Source organism: Eptatretus burgeri, chromosome 2 (assembly GCF_056783735.1).
Source record: "Eptatretus burgeri isolate ZD-2024b chromosome 2, Ebu_testis_v1, whole genome shotgun sequence".
In the NCBI taxonomy this organism is placed as follows: Eukaryota; Metazoa; Chordata; class Myxini; order Myxiniformes; family Myxinidae; genus Eptatretus; species Eptatretus burgeri.
This window is the reverse complement of record NC_140962.1, coordinates 22,278,963-22,298,527: the sequence shown is the minus strand read 5'-3', so window position 1 is coordinate 22,298,527 and position 19,565 is coordinate 22,278,963. Positions and strand designations below refer to the sequence as shown.

Below are 19,565 nucleotides of genomic sequence, written 5' to 3'. Positions count from 1 at the left end.
TTCCTCACTCTATTCTTTCCCATTCTTCCCTCCAGGCTTTCAAAACAGCTGTTCACCACCACCTCTTATCTTCCCCCATCCAAATCCTCGATCTTTTCTACCCCCGATAATCCACCCAAGCCCACTTCCTTCAATTCTGCTTTCCTTCCTAAAGTCCCTGTAATGTCCATCTTCTCTTCGCCATGTTCCCCGTCCCATCCCCATCCCTCTCCCTTCCACAGTTCACCTAATGTGTCTGTTCCCCAATGTTTTGTCCCTTCCACTCCCGCCCCTCTTGTCTCATGCCTCCTTGCTGTGAGTTGTGTGTTAGCTCTCATACGAGCCTCGACCAAGGTATACAAAAAAAAAAAAATACGGTCATGTACATCCATTTATTTACCAGTCACTGTGTGAGTCTTCCTTCCGAATCTTTGTAGGTTGTGCATGCCAGGCATTTTGCAATCATCACTATCCCCACTTTCTATTCCCGCTTCATATTGTCCTACTGTCTTCATCAATGTGATTATTGAGAAAATTATGACAAATATGTTTATTTCATTAACAATTTATTTTCTTGCATGCATTATTCCCCACCCTTCTGTGTGTATCTTGCATGCACTCATCTTTTTTTTGGAGACAATGTCGAGGCTCGTATAAGAGCGAACCCAAACAACGTAAAACAAAGCGAGCAGGAGACAGGAGGGGTGGGAGAAAGAAGCACAAAACAGTGGGGAACAGAGACGTTAGGAGATCTGTGGAAGGGAGAGGGATGGGACGTCGTACATGTGGTAAACAAGATGGACATGACAGGGACTTTCAGGAAGGAAAACAGGGAATTTGAAGGAGGTGGGTTTGGGGTGGATTAACGGGGGTAGAAAAGATCATGGTTTTGGATGGGGGAAGATAAGAGATGGTAGTGAACAGCTGTTTTGAAGACCTGGAGGGAAGAGTGGGTTTGAAGAAGGTGTGGGAGTTTCTTCCACAGGTGGGGAAAAAGAGGAATGAAAGAGTGAAGGTGAGCAGTGATTCTTCATTTTGGTGGTTTCACCAGAAGGTGGTTACTGGCGGACATTGAGCGCCCTGCAGAAATATGGGGGGGGGGGGGACATATCACAGACAGAGCAAGGGGGTGGGGTGGGGCGAGGCCAGAGAAAAGACGGTAGAAGACAGAAATACCACCGACTTGCCTGCGGTGAGAGAGTGAGAGGCCCAAAGACTCAGCCTCATCTCGGGAGATACCAATGATCCGAAATGCTTTGGTTTCCACAGCGCGAAGCCGAGAAAGGTGTAAGACAGGAGCACCAGCCCAGAGGGGAGAGCAGTATTCCATCAGGCTGTGGATGAAAGCTTTTTATGTGGTCAGAAGCTCAGCTTCTCCAAGGAAGGACTTTGCATGATGGAGGATGCCTAGTCGGCGACTGGCTTTGGAGGCCAGCTTGGAAATGTGGCTTTCCCAGGAAAGATCATAGCAGACAGTGAGACCCAAAAGCTTGAATGAAAGAACTTCTTCAAGAGGATTGTTGAGAAAGTAGATTTCCATTCGGTCCTTTCGGAGAGACATAGTGAGTGTGTGAGATTTGTCAAAATTGAATATCCAGATCTGCAGAGAGTGAGAAGGCTGCTGCTTGTTGCTCTGAGGGATGACAGATGGAATCTGAAGACGAGATGGGATAAATGTGTGCACGAAAGAGAGCAAATTTCTTTGAAAGAATTCCCAGGATGTGTTGATGTCAAAGAGAGTAGAAAAGGGAGACAAGTATCGAAGTTTCATGGCTGCTTGAAGTCCTGCCAGTTGGCCTGAGTGAAATACCAGACTTGTCGGCACCGAGGTGGTTCCCCAATAATGGCCAGAGAGGTAACCACTTTAACAAGCATGTGGTCAGATGAACCGACTGTAGCAGAAGAACAGCAGCAGACATTTTCTGGGAAATTGGTCAAAATCAAATCCAGAAGAGATGGAGTACCGTTGGCTGAGAACCGGGTCGGCAAGTTGACAGATTGTATCAGTCCCAATGAGTTGCAGAAATCCTTTGTTGAAGTACCATGGCAGGTGAGAGAGGTACCGACATCCAGCCAACTGGCATGATGGCAATTGAAATCACCACATCCGAGGAAGAGAGGGTTTGGATGAGTGGCTATAAGTTGGTCCATGTTTTCAGAGAGCAAGATGTAAATGGAGTCATCACTGGTTGGTGGACGGTCCAACACACATATAAATGAGAGGTGGGAGCAGAGGGGAAGCCGTAGCCAGAGGTATTCCTGGGGTGTGGAGGAGTGAGGACAGTGCATGGAGAGCGAGGGATAGATATTTTGATAGAGAGCAACTCTGCCACCGGGATGAGACTGAGGTCTATCATAGCGGAGGAGGGAGTAACCAGGGAGAGAAACTAAGGAGTCAGAGATGTCTTGAAGGAAGAAAGTTTCTGTTAAGCGGATTATGTCTGATTTGTCATTGGCAACCTGTATGAAAAGATCAGTCAGGTTAGAGCGAAGGCCTTGGATGATTGAGGACAACACCATTAAGGAAGAGGGAGTGGAGTAGGCTTTGGGTGCAGGGGAGGGGAGGGAGAGGGTAGGTCGAGTGAGGAGGGTTGGAGGTTGCGAGAGTTGTTGACAGTGTGTCGGAGGTTGCAGAAGAGCTAGGGGAGAAGTTTGGATGGGGAGGAGGACAAAGGGCTCAGTGGTGAGTCACAGTGGGGAGTAATAAGAGAGGGGGCAAAGGGAAGTAGGAGATTGGAGGAGGTGGGGGAATGAATTGGAAGATAGATGGTGAGGGAAGGAGGCAGCTTTGTTGATATGAGGGGGCAGCTTTGAGAAGAGGGGAGACGGGGGAGCATTGAGGGAGAAGGGTTAAGGGTGAGAATTGAGGGAGAAGGGTCAGAGGGAGAATTGAGGGAGAAGGGTCAGGGGTAAAAGGAGAGATGTTTGCTTTGAAGAGGTGGCTAATTTGAGAGGGAAGCTTTGAGGGAGAGAGGAGACAATGAGAGCCGGCACAGCCGTGGGGGAGGAGGGAGAAGGGAGAAGGGAAGGGAAAGACTGGATAGTGGTATTGTGAAGATGTGAGTGGACAGGGGGTGGAACAAAAATTGAAGGGGTGGGCAGAGGGGAGGTGTGATGAGCTTTGAGGAGGTGGGAAGAGGAAGATGCAGCTTTGAGAAGGGGGGCGTGATTTAAAGGAAGGGGTGAGGGGATATGTGAGGGGGAGATTTGGGGGAGAAGGGTGAGAGGGGAGAATTGAAGGAGAAAGGTGAGGGGGAAGCTTGGTGGGGGGGGAGAGGGAGAAAGTGATGATTGCCTTGAAGAGGGAGGAGGTAGCTGAATTGAGTTGGAAGGATGAGAGGAAGTGGAGACGATGAGAGCATGCACAGTCATGGAGGAGGAGGGAAAAGGGAGAGGTGAGGAGAGGGGAAGGATGAGACTGAGTGGAGGTATGATAAAGCTGGGAGCGGGTGGGGGAGGAACAAGATATGGGGGGTGGGAAGAGGGGGAGGTGTGACGAGAGGCAAGAGAGAACAAGTTTGAGATATTGTGGAGTGCACTGAATGAGAGAGTGGGATACTTGTTATGCTGGAACGAGTCCATGGATGTTTGAAAACCATTCAGATTGGGATACCAGAGGGGGAGCTGTTATTAATGGAGAGGAACGGAGGAGGTAGGATTGGGGGGGAAGATGGGAAGAATAAGGAGGGGAAGGGGATAACAAGGGAGGAGTTGCGAGGAAGTATATTTAAGGAGATGTGATGAATTTGCACTGAAGTTGGAAAAAAATAACGGATGGAAGATGAACGAACAAGCATTGCAAAATGAGGTTTTAAAATTTTTTTAGGTCAGAGATTCATTTAAATACCTTGGGGGATTAGTGTAGTTGATAGTAGAAAAATCGTGCAAATTATGATACAAGCATCAAATTTGCCATTTCTGTTCTGCAGGGCTTTCTGATCAAATCTGCCTGATTGACTATTTGAAAATCTAAATTTTGAAAAAAAATAATAATAATAATAATTCAAAAAAAATTGAAGTCACAGCTGGCTGAAATTCTTGAGGCGCAAGTGAACATCCCAGACATAGAGCCAAGGGGAGATGCAGTCATCATTGATGGCTCAGCACTTGCCCTACCTCCACGCACTTCAAAGATATTTGATGACTATGCTGAAGAAGACATCATCCCAAAGGTGGAATCCTATGGTGCCAGGTACGAGAGGGTGGATGTAGTGTTTGATGTGTACAAGAAGTCAAGTCTGAAGTCCTTGGACTTCAAGCATGTGGCAAGGAATCAGAAGAAGAGTGACAGGAACCAGTAAGACCCCAAGTAACTGGAGAAGCTTTCTTCGAGATGACAGCAACAAGACTGAGCTGTTTCACTTCCTTGCGGAAAAGATGTGTGAAGCACAGACGACAAGCACGGTCATTGTCACAAAAGGAGAAGATGCCATTAGCAACACAAGGAAGTCACTGGATGCTGTGTCTCCATGATGTCATGAAGAAGCTGACACTCGAATATTTGTACATGCCAGGGATGCAACAACGCATGGTAGCAAGTCCATTATCATTTAGGCTAATGACACGGACGTACTAGTCATAGCAATATCTGTACTGCCATCCTTACAGGAACTTGGTCTTGAGAACATGTGGATTGCCTTTGGCCAAGGAGCCAAGGTGTGATGGATTCCAGTCCATGAGGTAGTTTCTGCAATAGGGCCTGAGAAAGCTAGAAGGATCCCATTCTTCCATGCGTTCACTGGATGTGACGTCGTGTCTGCCTTCCGCGGTAAAGGGAAGAAAACTGCATGGCAGACTTGGAACGTCTTTGATGATGTTTCTGAAACATTCACCAATCTCAGCCAGCATCCAACATTGATTCGTGATCTTGACTTTTTTTTGAAGTTTTTTTTTATTTTTTTTTCAAATTTTTCAAAATTAGGATTTTCAAATGGCCGATCAGGCAGATTTGATTAGAATCCCCTGGAGAACAAATGCGCCAAATTTGATGCTTGTATCATGATTTGCACGATTCCTCTCAAAAATTGCTGTTATCTGCCCCACTAGATGGATGGAGTTCAGAAGAATTGAGAGAATGATGGAAGAGTTGCAACAGATGGAATTTTTCAACATGGGATGAAAGAAAGGTCGAAAATAACTCTGGTGTTGATCCTGAACATCCTTCTCATCCTACACCTGACCCGTTTCATGCTCAAATAATACAGAAGTGCCCCTTTGATGTAAAACAGCTTCACAAACTGTTAATTTTTACTCTTTCACCCAAATACATTGTAGTACTTCTGCAGTCGACGAGATCATTATTACCTCCACCACCAAAGGCGGACGGAGGTTATGTTTTCATGCCCGTCTCTGTCTATCTGTGAACAGGATATCTCAAAAAGTTGTGGATGGATTCGGACGAAATTTGGTGGACAGGTTAGGTGTGTGACAAGTACATATCAAATATATTTTGGTGAAGATCTGATTCCAGATCTGAGAATTTTCTAAGTGATTCTTCACCATTGAGTCATAGGGCTAAAACGATATATAGCGTAATAATTGAAAAAGTTGTAGACAAGTTATGACAAAACTTGGTTGATGTGCTGGTTAGGTGATGAGAAAAATCTGGTTAGATTCTGGTTCAGGTCAGCATACAGCCTATCAGTGTGATACAAAACGTAAACTGTTCAGCCTGGCAGAGGGATGTGCTCCACTCAGTGCTGTTCTAGTTTACCCTGCTATCATGGTGACATTAAATGTCTAAGGTCATGGTGACATTAAATGTCTAAGGTCATGGTGACATTCTATGGCCTACATTTACGATTATCGCTTTTTTGAAATTTCTTGCTTATTCCACTGAGTACAATGCTTCCTGAGTATCAGATAACATACTTGAATTACCCACCCCCCACCCCCCACCTACCACTGCTTTATGGTACTGCTGAATTGGAATGGCAACTAAATTGTGCCTTGAAGAATTGCTTTGTTATTGGCAAAAATTAAAGTTTGCAAAAACATCAAAATTGTTTTGGTATAAATGTAGTTTTTTATATTGTTTGTATGAAATTAGTCTTCAACACATGCAAATTTTAAAAGTTTGTTATTTACCCCACTCGGCATAATGGTTTGAGGTTCCACTCTTCTGCGTCTGGGAGGTCGCTGGTTTAAACCCCGAGTCTGAGTCAACCAAAGACTTTTAAAATGGTCCATGCTGCTTTCTTGCTTGATGCTCAGCATTTTAAAAAAGTATTCTAGAATGGACAAATGATCATAGGTTGGAAACTATTGCACAAGCTTGATGGGCCTAATGGCCTCCTCCTCCATTGAAGTTCCTTGTAAGCGAACTCGCATTTATTTTCTTGGGGTTTTTATGCCTCCGCTGATTAAGTCGCCAGAGGCATTATGTTTTCGGGTTGTTCATCTGGATGACCGTGCGTCCATGATAGGTTTTCGTTGCAACTATAACTTAAGAACAGCTGAAGGGATGCAAGTCAAACTTGGTACAACTATGTATAATGATGTAAGGATAAACTGATTTGACTATGGGGTCAAGAGGTGATGTTAGGTAAAAATTATGTTACCGAGCTAACTTGTGAATCAGTGATGGGATTTCGACCAAACTTGGTATACATATATGTTATGATGCAAAGATCAACTTGAGAATAGCTGAAGGGATTTAAATCAAACTTGGTACAAGTATGTACAATGATGTAATAATGTGGGCAGAGGCATATCGGTCGACATCGTGACGTTGAAGAATGCCGTTTTGCCCTTTTAACATGGCTATTGTTGCTTTCCTCTTGTGGCTATTTTGTTTTTCTATTAATTTTTTTTCTTTCTTTTGTGGCTCAAGGATCCTCTTAAGGAAGGGGAAGAAAAGATCAAGGCAGACTTCGCACAGCTCAGCGAGGATATGCAGACTGCCTTCCGCAATCTGGAAGATTGAGCCGTTCTGACCACAATCCTCAAATGTCCGAAACCTTTGGCCTCCCAAGGTTTTAATCCTCATCCAAGCCATCATGTGTTTGAAGTCATTGCTGTTGTTGTGGTTTTTGTGGTGCCTCCTTCCACTCCTTTGCCAAAACTTGCACTCTGATTGTTTGTTTTTTTTGTTTGTTTTGTTTAACACTTGATCCTGACTGTTGTCAGCACCACCCTTCCCCATTTCTCATCCTCAGCTCTGCAGGCCAGGATAGGAGGGAGTGATGCAGAGTTTGGAAAAAAAAAAAAAAACTTCAGTGGGATTGTCTCAAAGGATTTGTTCCAGGTACTGATGAATTTGTTTGTTTGTCCTGTGTGTTTCCTTTTCTCCTTTTATTGATAAAAAGCAGAATTATAATTGTTTGAGATTGTAAACAGATTATGAAAACATTCCATAATATGTGATAATTGCCTGTTGAGAGGAATAAAAAATGTCTGTGGCATCAAATGTTTCCTTCTCGTTCTGATCCTGTACAGTTGATGGCAAATAGTTTAAGCCAATGAGCAGCAGAAGAGGGCCTTGGGAAGGAAAACCTTTCTCAAATATGTTTGGTTGGATTCTAGTTGCTTAAACAGTTGTTCTCTTTGGTGGTGCTATCTTTCCTTGTGCTTCATTATGCAGTTATCCCAAATGAATACCCCTTTTACTGTGGATCCCAAATTAATTTCCCTTTTCCTGTGTTGATTTGTCCATTCTCATTTGATTTTGTAATTACCTCCACCACCGAAAGAGGATGGAGGTAAAGTTTTCACCCCTGTCTGTTTGTCTGTGAAAGGATATCTCAAAGTTATGGATGGATTGACCCAAAATTTGGTGGATAGGTTGGGTGTGTGACAAGGACGAATTGACTCGATTTTGGTGAAGATTCGGACAAGTTGTGACAACACTTGGTGGATGAGTTGGTTCGGTGACGAGAACAAGCCAATTCGATTTTGGTTAAGGTCTGGATCCAGATCCGGCCTATCAGTGGGATGCCAAATGTAAACTGTTCAGCATGACGGAGGTATGCATTCGACCGAGTGCCGTTCTAGTTACCTCCGACACCCGAAGATGGAAGGAGGTTGTTTTCATCCTTGTCTGTCTGTTTGTTGCTTGCATAGTTGAAGATTTTTCAAGTAATCAATGATCTCTCTGACTCTGGAAAATCCTCTTTATCTCTTTGCTGATGAATCCACCCTCTGCCGTACCATCTGCCATCCTTCAGACTAGCAAGCCGCAGCTTTTTCGCTCTCTGCAGATCTGGGTAAAATCACGAACTGGTCCTTCAATCCTGATAAATCTCACACTCTCACTATGTCTCTCCAAAAGGACCGCTTACAACCCCCCGCCCCACCTACTTTCTCAACAATCCTCTGAAAGAAGTCCTTTCATTCAAGCTTCTGGGTCTCACTATCTGTCATTATCTTTCCTGGGAAAGCCACATTTCCAACCTGGCCTCCAAAGCCAGTCGGCGACTGGGAATCCTCCATCGTGCAAAGTCCTTCCTTGGCCCACCTGAGCTCCTGACCACATAAAAAGCTTTCGTCCACAGCCTGAGGAAGTACTGCTCTCCCCTCTGGGCTGGTGCTCCTGCCTCTCACCTTTCTTGGCTTCACGCTGTGGAAACCAAGGCACTTCGGATCATTGGCATCTCCCGTGATGAGGCTGAGTCTTTGGGCCTCTCACTCTCTTACCGCAGGCAGGTCGGTGGTCCTTCTGTCTTCTACTGTCTCCTCTCCGGTCGTGCCCCCTCTGCTCTGTCTGCAATATCTCTGCCCCCCCTCCCCATATTTCCACAGGGCGCTCAAGGTCCGCCAACAACCCCCTTCTGGTAAAACTACCAAAACCACAAATCGCTGCTCACCTTCACTCTTCCATTCCTCTTTTTCCCCACCTTTGGAATAAACTCCCTCACTCTGTTCAATCCCATTCTTCCCTCCAGGCCTTCAAAACAACCGTTCACCAACACCTATTATCGTCCCCCATCCAAACCCTCGATCCTTTCTACCCCCGTTAATCCACCCCAAACCCACCTCCTTCAAATTCCCTGCTTTTCTTCCTGAAAGTTCCTGCAATGTCCATCTTGTATACCCCATGTTCCCCACGCCATCCCTCTCCCTTCCACAGATCTCCTAATGTCTCTGTTCCCCACTGTTTTGTCCTTCCCACTCCTGTCTCTCTTGTCTCGTGCCCACGTTGCTGTGCGTTGTGTGTTAGCTCTCATACGAGCCTCGACAATGTATACAAAAAAAGTATATTTGTCAGTCGATTTTGTTATTCTGTCTGTCTTTTTATGTGTCTGTCTGTTTGTCGCCGACAGGTCACAATTTTAAACCGATCTTCACGAAACTTCACCACTTGATGGAGTTTGTCATAAGGAAGAAGTCTATTGTTTGTTTGTTTTTATGTCAAAAGGTCAACCTTGGCTAAAGGTCAACAGCTTTGTTGAGATGTCTAACATGTTCAATTTTCATCCAATTGACTTGAAATGTGAAGAGGATTTATATTTCAGGTCAATGAATTCAAACAGCCAATTATTTTTGAGATCAACATGGACAAAAAGGTCAACATAGGCCCAAGGTCAACAACTAAAGTGGTGCTTCCAAAATCCTCAATTTTCAACCAATTGACTTGAAATTTGAAGAGCACATATACTTTGGGTCACTGAATTCAACCACCAATTATTTTGGAAGTCCACATCGGCCAAAAGGTCAACATAGGTCATATTTCTAAAATTGTCAATTTTAATCCAACTTACTTGAAATTTGAAGAGGAATTGCATATTTGGTCCTTTAATTCAACCAATTATTTTTGAGGTCAAATTTGTTTTATTTTGCAAGTATCATGCTCTGCACGTCGTCGTCTTGTTTGTCTGTTTGTTTCTTTGTCTGTTTGTGTGCAGGATATCTGAAAAAGTTGTGGATGGATTCAGATGAAATTTGATAGACAGGTTGAGTGTGCGACAAGGACGAACTGATTAGATTTTGGTGAAGATCACAATCCGACCCGATAATTTTTAAGTGATTCTTCACCATTGAGTGAAAGGATTTAAAAACAATATATAACACAATCTACGATAAATGGATGAGGTGTGTGTGTGTGTGTGTGTGTGTGTGTGTGTGTGTGTGTGTGTGTGTGTGTGTGTGTGTGTGTGTGTGTGTGTGTGTGTGTGTGTGTGTGTTACTTTTTGTGTCTTAATTTCATAAATCTATTAATTACGTATGTCACAGAGATCAAGCTGCGGTGCATCGTTTGGGAATGTCAAGATCTCGGACCTTGATTTTGCAGATGATGCAGTCATCTTTGCGGAGACTTTAGATATCCTTTTGGAGGCCCTCGAGGTGCTGAATGAGGAGTTGGAGCTGCTGGAATTACGGGTTTCTTGGGTCAAAACTAAGATCCAGGCTTTCGGTGACATCTTGGATGCTGCTGTCCTGTCTGTGTCTGTTTGTGGTGAGGATGTTGAGGTCGTGGAGAGATTCACTTACCTTGGCAGTGATATTCATGTCTCTATTGACCTCTGACTTACAGCCAGCAGACGTCTGGGTCGGGCCTGGCGAGTCATGGATTCACTGGATCATGGGGTGTGGCGCTGCCGGTACCTGTGCGGGAGGACGAAAGTCCGAGTCTTCAGGTCCTTGGTACTTACAGTCTTGCTCTATGGATGCGAGACTTGGACTCTGACCAAGGATCTGAGACGGAGACTTAATTCCTTTGGTACCAGGTCTCTTCGGAGAATCCTTGGCTATAGCTGGTCGGATTTTGTGTCCAACGAGCGGTTGCTGAGAGAGACTCGGATGAGATTTGTTACCGGCATAGTCTGTGAGCGTCAGATGCGGCTGTCCACATGTGGCTCGTTTTCCTGACGCTGATCCTGCTCACCAGATTCTGTCAGCGAGGGAGTCTCATGAATGGAGGAGGCCAATGGGCCGACCACGTTCCTCGTGGTTGCAGCAGGTTGACCAACATCTCAAGGAGATGGGGATGGGCCTGGCATCTGCCTAGGGGATGGCCAGACGGAGGCCCCTGGAGTACCGGCGGAAAGTGGACGCAGCGACGCGCTGTTCTGGCACATGCTCCCATACCTGACCTGACCTAACATGAAAAAGATCATAACTTGGGGCATTGTGTTTATCTATAAATGCGCATAAATCGAGAAATTATTAGAATACACGAAGTTATCATTCTCCGGAAGCCCGTACCATGCGACCATAGCATGCCATAAAATGAATCCAGCTTTATTAGAAGGGTCTAATCTATCTATAATTCCAGCTGTGTGTGTGTGTGTGTGTGTGTGTGTGTGTGTGTGTGTGTGTCTGTGTGTGTCTGTGTGTGTCTGTGTGTGTCTGTGTGTGTGTCTGTGTGTGTGTCTGTGTGTGTGTGTGTGTGTCTGTGTGTGTCTGTGTGTGTCTGTGTGTGTGTGTGTGTGTGTGTGTGTGTTACTTTTTGTGTCTTAATTTCATAAATCTATTAATTACGTATGATTTAAATGTACGTTTTGACCCTTTACACCACTTGAGACCCCTTTGACATTTGAAGACCCTTTAACTCCCACAAGACTGTAAGGACCAAAAATACCCTGATGACCCAAAAGTCCCAAAAGGCCCTGAAGACCAGTGATCTTCACTATTTTTTTTAGAAGGGGCCACTTTTGCCAATAAGACATCAGTGAGAGAGTTGCCACACCACCTGCAGGACTCCAAAATGGCTGCTATTAGACCCGCCAACATGTACTCTTTGTTTTTGTTGTGGTTACTGGGCTGCAAGCATAATTGTTTGCATACTGCCATCCACTGATGTTGTGATGTTACTTTTACGCTTCACATTGAAATACTCATTTGAAACCATTGGGTCAATTTGATAGCATTTATGGCAGATTATGATGGGGTGTTTTCACATTTGTATATTCCAGGCCATGCGTCAGCGGCCGCCGGTGGCTCGCGGGCCACGCAATGAAGAACAGGGCTGCAGACCCTTTGAGATTCCACTATAAATGGGTGTGTGTGTGTGTGTGTGTGTGTGTGTGTGTGTGTGTGTGTGTGTGTGTGTGTGTGTGTGTGTGTGTGTGTGTGTGTGTACACATATATATGTATATATATATATATATACGTGTGTTTATATATATATATATATATATATATATATATATATATATATATATATATATATATATATATATATATATGAATATATATGTATATATGTATATATGTATATATGTATATATGTATATATGTATATATGTATATATGTATATATGTATATGTGTATATGTGTATATGTGTATATGTATATATGTATATGTATATATATGTATATGTATATATATGTATATATATGTATATGTATATATGTATATGTATATATGTATATGTATATATGTATATGTATATATGTATATGTATATATGTATATATATATATATATATATATATATATATATATATATATATATATATATATATATATATATATATATATATATATATATATATGTGACCCTCCAGTACAAAAGCAGTCGGAAGTCGCAAAAATTCAATAGAGTTATTGGGTTCATTTGAAAGCCCAGAACAAAAGCATCACAACGGTGTATTATACATGGTGGTCCGTCACAAACTGACCGAGATATCTTATGATGAAGTTTTACAACACACGTTTTTGGGAAAATCGAAATAACCAGATATTAGCTTCTGGAGTTTGAGAAACTATTACGAGTATACGTTGCTAAGGACTTTGTTTCTCTGTTCCCCACTGTTTTTCTAATGTCTGTTTCTCTGTTCCCCACCAGTCATCCTTCTGAGGTCGGCGAAGTGAGTACAAATGTACTGGGCCCGGTGTATGCCCCGGTTAGAATAGGTGTACCATATCCCTGTGTCGTAAGAGGCGACCAGGGTTGCGTCAGGAAGGGCATCCGGCGTAAAATCTGTGCCAAATCATTATGCGGATCATACGGATGATCCGCTGTGGCGACGCCTAACGGGAGCAGCCGAAGGAAGAAGATGAAGATATATATATACATACACACATACATGTATGATTATATATACTAGTGCATGCCCGTAGGTGCGTGCCTGTAAGTGCAAACAAAACAAAACAAAAAACTTTCAAACCGCATGCCAGAAATAACTACACAGGCCGTTCCTTCGCTCTCACGTGCCCGTACGTGCGTGGCCGTACATGCAAAAAAAAAACTTTCAAACCGCGTGCCAGAAACAACAACCACACAGGCCATTCCTTCGCTCTCGTAAACGACGATGGATTGGGGCATTGTGTTTATCTCTCAATGCGCATAAGAAATCGAGAAATTATTAGAATACAGTAAGTCATCACTATGCGGAAGTAGTGCGTACCCATATGGAATGTTCACATGCAATCCACAAATTATCGCTTGCATTGATTTTGCCTTTTTTCGCAAGGAAAAACACAAAGAAAAGAGGAAAGAGGAGAAAAAAAAACGTACAAAAATAATTTACTCCCTGCTTCGGAGCATACCAGCACTCTAATGTTACCCAAATTTATGCACCGTCTAATATGAAAACGATCAAAGCTTGGGGCATTGTTTATCTATAAATGCGCATCACTAATCGAGAAATTATTGGAATACACGAAAAAAAAAAGTGCAAAAAAATAATTTATGCACCGTCTAATATGAGGTCAGGTCAGGTCAGGTTAGATCTGTGACCTGCTACAGGTACCATGTAAACCTGTACTAACCTGTTCCATGGTCGGGTTGTCGGTGACTAAACCTTCTCCCCCACCAGGTTTTCTGGTGAGGAGGGTGTTTGGATATGGACACCCAGCAGGATTAAAAACAAAACCTGTCAAAGGGCGGAGGAGCTCCTTGTGAGCAAACGGCCATCCATATCTAGTGCCCAACTGTGTCTACAGACGTCCTCCCGCAGTTGGGTTACTTTTTTATTAGGAGGTTGGTGGCAGGATTTGCACTCCGGCCACCGTAAAACCCTTCATTCCGCAAAACACAAAAACGCAAAAAAATCTGAAAACCCACTCAGTGGGAGTACCTCCTGTGCAGCTTCACTTCGCAGGGCAGCGCACCAGATGACGGGATTGGGGCAAAGCCTTTGGGACCCCCAATATTTGATGATAGGAGGGAAACCACGGGGTAACATCCCTGGATCAGATTGCGGGAGAGTGTGTCGGAGTGGTGCTGAGGTGTCGTCCACCAGACTGCGGTCTCCTTGGGTCAACCTGAGGCGGGCCCTTCGGGTGGTTGCCTGGAATGTCCTATCCCTAAGAGAGGATGATCACCTGTCTCTGTTATCATCTGAGCTCAAGCGTTTGGACATCGGGATTGCAGCTCTCTCTGAGGTTCGGAGACCGGATTGCGGCGAGATAATGGTGGGTGGTTACACCTACTATTGGTCTGGTCGCTCTGATGGTTACCATACCCAAGGAGTTGCTGTAGCTGTGTCCAACAAGCTGACCCCAATGATAATTGAGGTAACACCGGTCAACGAGCGTATTATGAGATTAAGGATTCGTCACTCCTTTGGTGTCATTTCCCTGGTCTCTGTTTATGCTCCGACTGAGGCAAGTGACCTCACCGTAAAGAATGCATTCTACGCCACGCTCGAGTTTGTGGTTGATCAGTGCCCCAGACGAGAGACACTTCTAGTCTTGGGGGATTTCAATGCATCGACTGGAACTGATAGGGATGGTTGTGAGACGTGTGTTGGTCTCCATGGGTCAGGAACGATGAACCAGAATAGCAATAAGTTCCTTGACTTTGCAAGAAGTCATGGACTTAGGGTGGCCGGTTCATGGTTTCAGCGCCCACAAGCTCATCGCTGGACTTGGTATTCCAACGCTGGCGGTGCGGCAAAGGAAATTGACCATGTCCTCATTGACGGTCGCTGGAGGGTGATCCAGAACTGCAGGGTCTACCGGAGTGCTCAGTTCCTCAATACTGACCACAGGCTTGTTGTGGCAACTCTAAAGCTGCACCTTAAATCCTGGAGAATGGTACCATCCCAGCCTAGGCTGGATGTTGGCAAGCACAGGGATGAGAGAGTAGCTGAGGAGTTTGCGAACAGGCTGAGTGGACACTTGGGGGGTCTGGGGGATTTGGGGGGTCCTGAAGAGTTGTGGAGTGCCTTCAAGACCACCGTCCTTGATGTTGCCAGTGGAGGTCTTGGAACTCACCGCAGGGCAAAGAAGAATTTTGTCTTTCAAGGGACACTGGATACCATTGACCAGAGTCGCAGGGCCAGGCTGAATGGCAGAGCTGAGCTGTTCAGGGAGCTGAGGCGTAAAACTGTACGTGCACTGAGGGTGGACAAGGAGGCCGATGTGCGAGGAATCTGTGAGGGGGTAGAGCATCACCTGTGGACAGGTGATTCTCGTCCCGCTTACAGGGGAATTCGCGCATTGCGTTCATCCAAGCCCATCCCTCGGAGCAGTGCGGTTAGAGCAGAGAGTGGTAGGCTCTTGACAGAGGAGTCTGAAGTGAAGGCCCGCTGGGCCGGTTACTTTGAGCGGTTGTACCAGGCTGATCCCCCAGCTGACTATTTGGTAGTCAAGGGTGTTACAATCCCTGTTGCTGACCCTCGAATCAACTGTGGTCCACCTTCGCTTGTGGAAACACGGGCTGCGGTGAACCAGTTGAAACGGGGCAAAGCTCCAGGGATCTGTGGCATCCATGCCGAACTTCTCAAGGCTGGTGGAAATGCTGCACTTGTCTCGTTGCATGCAGTTTTTGCTCTGCCTGGAACACAGGCATCATCCCAACTGATTGGAGAGGGGCCTTGTTGTTCCTCTCTGGAAAGGGAAGGGTGATCGCCAAGACTGCAACAACTACCGAGGGGTGACGCTGCTCTCAGTGCCGGGCAAGGTCTTTGCTCGGATAATTTTTGATAGGGTTCGCCACCATCTGCTTGAGCACCAGCGTCCAGAGCAGTCAGGTTTTACACCAAAGAGGTCAACGATTGACCGTATCCTTGCTCTTCGTGTCCTCACTTTACGCAGGCGAGAGTATCGGCAGGGGCTGCTGCAGCCTATGTTGATCTCTATAAAGTGTTCGATTCAGTGAATCGAGATGTCCTCTGGAGGATTCTTGGTCTTCGTGGGGTGCCACCAAAACTGATCGATCTGATGTCTGAACTCTACTCTGGTACTGAGAGTGCTGTGAGGTGTGGTGGTACCATCTCTGACTTATTTCCAGTTGTTACTGGAGTTCGTCAGGGGTGTTTACTGGCCCCCACACTTTTCAGAACTTGTATGGACTGGATTTTAGGGAGGATGTCACAGAGATCAAGCTGCGGTGCATCGTTTGGGAATGTCAAGATCTCGGACCTTGATTTTGCAGATGATGCAGTCATCTTTGCGGAGACTTTAGATATCCTTTTGGAGGCCCTCAAGGTGCTGAATGAGGAGTTGGAGCTGCTGGAATTACGGGTTTCTTGGGTCAAAACTAAGATCCAGGCTTTCGGTGACATCTTGGATGCTGCTGTCCTGTCTGTGTCTGTTTGTGGTGAGGATGTTGAGGTCGTGGAGAGATTCACTTACCTTGGCAGTGATATTCATGTCTCTATTGACCTCTGACTCACAGCCAGCAGACGTCTGGGTCGGGCCTGGCGAGTCATGGATTCACTGGATCATGGGGTGTGGCGCTGCCGGTACCTGTGCGGGAGGACGAAAGTCCGAGTCTTCAGGTCCTTGGTACTTACAGTCTTGCTCTATGGATGCGAGACTTGGACTCTGACCAAGGATCTGAGACGGAGACTTAATTCCTTTGGTACCAGGTCTCTTCGGAGAATCCTTGGCTATAGCTGGTTGGATTTTGTGTCCAACGAGCGGTTGCTGAGAGAGACTCGGATGAGATTTGTTACCGGCATAGTCTGTGAGCGTCAGATGCGGCTGTCCACATGTGGCTCGTTTTCCTGACGCTGATCCTGCTCACCAGATTCTCTCAGCGAGGGAGTCTCATGAATGGAGGAGGCCAATGGGCCGACCACATGCCTCGTGGTTGCAGCAGGTTGACCAACATCTCAAGGAGATGGGGATGGGCCTGGCATCTGCCTAGGGGATGGCCAGACGGAGGCCCCTGGAGTACCGGCGGAAAGTGGACGCAGCGACGCGCTGTTCTGGCACATGCTCCCATACCTGACCTGACCTAATATGAAAACGATCATAACTTGGGGCATTGTGTTTATCTATAAATGCGCATAAATCGAGAAATTATTAGAATACACGAAGTTATCATTCTCCGGAAGCCCGTACGTTGTAACCCTTAATGGGGATATATATACATACACACACATATATATATATATATATATATATATATATATATATATATATATATATATATATATATGTATATATTTATATTGTTGCGGTTGAGGAAATTCGCAAACCACCATTCAGGTCCCGTAGGTTAGATATCTCTGTAAGTACATGTGTAGTTAGCCCCAAACCCGTTGTTTTGAGGGAATAAATGTGATTCATTCGGGCTGCGACCCTTTAAGATAGCCGTTTTTCTGTTCTATCTTTATTTTGAACCAACCACGTCTCAACCGCCATCACACAACCACCAACCGCAACGCCGCTTCACAACAACGCCAACAGCCACGACCTTTACCTTCACAACTCGCTCCCGCAAACATCGCATCACCGCCATTCCAAACGTCGCCATGGCCATGCACCAGCACTTTAAACCCTCCACCACCTTCGCCTCTCCTTCTGCGGCCATTCCCGCACCGCTTGTGGGCACCGAGCGTCAGGCTGTCCTGGCCTCGTGCGGGACGCGCGCCGAGCCACGGGTGCAAATAGCGGCCTTTCCGAGGAGAAGTCGGATCAGGAATGATACACGCCCACTTCTGATCCGTCCACTCAGCAAGCGCGGGGCGGTTTGGCCTCGCCTCCAGGCGCGTCGGAGTAGAATCGATATATGCAAATTTGAGGATCAGGGGAGACTCACGCCCCTTTTTCTCCGTCCAATGGGCGAGCGTGGCTCCACCCCCGAGCTCGTTCTGATCCAGAAATTTGCATATGGGTTCTCCTGCCGGACTATAAAGCGCCGAGCGCGGGGCGAATTTAGTCAGTTTTTGAGTTGGAGGCAGTGAGTTGGAGTCAGGAAGGTTGAAGAGTCAAGGCGAGTTGGAGGCAGTCAAGTCGGGTCTGGAGGAGAGTCAGTCTGTCGGAGGTGGGAGCCTGTCGGGGTTCGGAGTCTGTCTGGGAGCTGCAGAGAGGGGAAGCCTGAAGCCTGGAGCGCGGTCGAGGTGGTTTGCTGCAGTCGGCTGAGGAGAATTGGGGAGGAGGTCGAATAGCTCGGGTCCGAGGCAAGGAAGACGGCGGTCGGCGACGAGGTCGCAGTGAAGTCGCTCGTCGCGGGACCCAAGCAAGCCAGCTATCCTCTTTCCCCAGAGCATCAACAATTCCCCCCCTTTTTCCCCCCACGCTGAAATAGTGCGAAAAGGGCCCAGTTCCCACCCCACTCCAAGCAGTGCCAACGAAACCCGCGAAGGAGCGCGGAGTCGGGGCACCGCCACCACATTTGCGGCTCATCATAAGACACGGGTAGGATCCACCCGGTCTCGCGGCCCACAGACCCCGTCTGCCCCCTTGTCTTTGAGGGTGGCCCTTTTCTTTTGCTTTTGAGTAAATGTGTTGTCGGCGCCGTCTGTAAAGTAAAACTGTGTAAGTGTTGCCGTGTGCTCGCGTAGTCGGTAGTAGATCTGCATTGTTGTGTTTCTTTTGTAACATCTGCTTTTGGTGCATAATTGTTGTAATTGTATATGTGTGCTCTCCGTGTGCCGCGGAATAAATGTGAATTATGTTGAACTGTTTTTCCCGTTTCGCTTCGGCTTTTCTTTAATTGAATCTCCATCTTGCTTCACGTAAAGGGTTGGTAGTGGGATTAATACGCCCGATAATTAATCGGAACCGTCGAGGCCGACGATAACACCGCTCGGTTATCCCGATAGTACGGAACGGGTCGCTTAAGTGGCCCGTGTCCGGAGTCGACCTGCGGCGAGATGCGATCGCCCGGTCTACCCTCCGTGTGGGTACTTAGGTAGGTCGAATTTGGCGAACAACCCTATCCCACGCGGGGGGCCGATTGGCACGATCGTGGTGAGGCCGAAAGGCCCACCCGTGACTAGTTCCCGGCGTTAGTCCGAGAGGGTCACGACAGAATTGTCCGTCCGGTGGGCGACGTGCCGCGATTCGAGTTACGTGGCCGCTCGCACGCCGGCGGGCGCGAATTCGCAACACATATATAGTCATGCGCCACTTAACGACGGGGTTACGTTCTGAGAAACGTGTCATTAAGCGACGTCGTCGTTGTGCGAACATCATTTTTTTTTCGTCTTCGTTTTCGAACATCGTACTACACAAACCGAGAACCTAGGCTATATGGTGTAGCCTATTGCTCCTCGGATACAAACTTGTACAGCATGTTACTGTACTGAATACTGTCGGCAATTGTAACACGCATCCAAGATTAACGGAAGACACATTAGTTTTACCTTTGTGCTCTTCATAACGGCCATCGGTGTTGTTAGCAGCAGCTTACAATCTCCTCTCGCATCGATTATAGAAAGATTAATAAATAGCGTTTGGATTTTATAAATACGTAATCATTGCATCGATGTTATAATTTATAAATGAAGAAACGAGCACCTGT

At 46.1% G+C, this 19,565-nt stretch overlaps 1 protein-coding gene and 1 long non-coding RNA gene across 2 annotated transcripts in view; one reads left to right on the top strand and one right to left on the bottom strand.

The window, feature by feature from the left end:
* ATP6V1A (ATPase H+ transporting V1 subunit A) overlaps positions 1 to 7,387 on the top strand; it is a 77,618-nt gene extending 70,231 nt beyond the window's left edge. Inside the window, exon 14 of the mRNA XM_085865466.1 lies at positions 6,812 to 7,387. Within this exon, the coding sequence (XP_085721592.1) occupies positions 6,812 to 6,904 (93 nt within the window). The 3' untranslated portion in view covers positions 6,905 to 7,387. The remainder of the gene's footprint in view (positions 1 to 6,811) is intronic.
* The window catches only part of LOC147031581 (uncharacterized), a 116,710-nt gene that overhangs the window by 37,355 nt on the left and 59,790 nt on the right, over positions 1 to 19,565 (bottom strand). The window lies entirely within an intron of this gene.